The sequence below is a fragment of the Aphanomyces astaci genome (assembly GCF_000520075.1).
Source record: "Aphanomyces astaci strain APO3 unplaced genomic scaffold supercont1.633, whole genome shotgun sequence".
Lineage (NCBI taxonomy): Eukaryota > Oomycota > Saprolegniomycetes > Saprolegniales > Verrucalvaceae > Aphanomyces > Aphanomyces astaci.
This window is the reverse complement of record NW_009798896.1, coordinates 1-1,859: the sequence shown is the minus strand read 5'-3', so window position 1 is coordinate 1,859 and position 1,859 is coordinate 1. Positions and strand designations below refer to the sequence as shown.

General features: G+C 51.5%; 1 protein-coding gene across 1 annotated transcript; it reads left to right on the top strand.

Annotated features, from left to right (window-relative positions):
- Nucleotides 1-534: 534 nt before the first annotated feature.
- Nucleotides 535-1,840, top strand: H257_19463 (hypothetical protein; the record flags this gene model as incomplete). Its single annotated transcript, XM_009848606.1, has 4 exons — nucleotides 535-939; nucleotides 1,046-1,162; nucleotides 1,226-1,339; nucleotides 1,457-1,840. Coding segments are annotated over 4 exons (1,020 nt in total), but the record flags the coding sequence as incomplete, so codon positions are not given.
- Nucleotides 1,841-1,859: the final 19 nt, after the last annotated feature.

Below are 1,859 nucleotides of genomic sequence, written 5' to 3'. Positions count from 1 at the left end.
TTACTCAGTGTAATAGTTGCCCGCTAATACATGTTTATACTTGCAGTTGACTGTCCGCACTAATTCTCCACATTCAGAAATAGTGCGGTCCTTACTAATTATCCAAGCACATAATTAGTGCGGATTGGAATATAGTGCGGTCCGCACTAATATATGTGATGGGGGTCCAGCGATCAGGTTGAAAAATAGTGCGGTCCGGACTAATTACGGTAAACGGTGTACGTATGCCTACTGAATTTCATATATTTTTTCTTAGAACCTCAAATACAAGCACAAAAAGGGTCTCGACCACTGTACTTGTCCTTTCTACAAGAGCCAATCAAATCCCCTCAAAAATGGATTAGCCAATAGCGTCGATTCATGATTCGATTCGACAATTCGAATCGAATCTACAATCATATTGGTTTCTTCACCACTTTTGTTTGCTTGTGGATCGTTTACGTTGTTAAACTGGACCAATCGGACACAACGTCACGAAGACGGGACTTTATAGTACGCATTCTGCAACGATATCAACAAGCGAAGCCTAACGTTATGGTGAATCCGTTGACGCGGTGCTTGGAGGATTATGCGCTGCCGCCGTTCGCGACGCTTCGTGTGTCTGACATCGTACCGGCCGTGCGCGCAGCCATCGCGGAAATGGCGCTGGACGTGAACGCGATCGAGGACGACTTGTCCGACCCAGACGCGGACATCTCGTGGGCGACGGTCATGGACCGACTGAAGATCATCGATGACCCCGTCAATCGCCTCTGGCGCATCGTCATCCACCTTTCTAGTGTAGCCGACTCCCCCGAGCTGCGACTCGCGCAGAGCGAGGTCCAGGCTGAAGTGCTGACGATTCAGAGTCGACGGGCGCAGAGCGTGCCCGTGTTTCGTGCCATGCAGCGCCTTCGTGCGAGCCGTGGGTTTCACGAGGATTTGACAGCAGAGCAGCAGGTACAGTATCTACCCGAATCGTGGGTCCAGTAGTTAGTTGTACATACTGTTGTGTGTGCTTTGTCCTGTACCAGCCAGCCACCGTACTACTAGTAGTATTCGTTAGCGCATCTTGGACCGAGCGATCCTCGACGCGACTCTGAACGGCGTCGCATTGAACGACACCGAAAAAGCTAGATTCAACGACATTGACGTCAAACTCAAGAGCTGGTACAGTTTGATTGTCCCTAGTCGTTCGTCCAAAAGTAGCAGCAGATTGTGCGACGGGAATGTTTGGTTTGATTAGGGCAACCAGTTTAACAGCAATACATTGGACGCGACCAAGGCATTTGCCCACGTCGTACATGACAAAGCCGCCGTGGCCGGCCTTTCCAATGCTACGCTCGCCACACTCGCACAGGTAATTCCAGGATTCCTCTCATATATATATATATAAACTACTCGACGACTTCAAAGCAGGCAGCAGCAGCAGCACTCTTAATATTGTTGTGATTGATTTGATGTTCGTGATGGGTAGAACGCGGTGGCGGCCGGCTACGACGCGGCTACACCTGCCTCTGGTCCGTGGACGCTGACACTTAACCGGTCCAACTACTCTGCCGTGGTGACGCACTTCACCAACCGAAACCTTCGCCAACTCATGTACCAGGCCGAGCGGACTGTGGCAACGTCCCCACCATACGACAACACGCCAATCATCCAAGAGATGCTTCAGCTGCGCCGAGAGCAAGCCGCGCTGCTCGGATTTGACTCGTTCGCTTCGTTGAGTTTGGAGAGCAAGATGGCGCCATCCGCGTCGGCGGTTCAGGATATGCTGGACCTTCTACGAGACAAGTGTGTGCCACTCGCCCGAGCCGAGTTGGCTGACTTGGAAGCGTTTGTAAAGGACTTTGCACCAGACGTGGCTGCTACCACGTTGC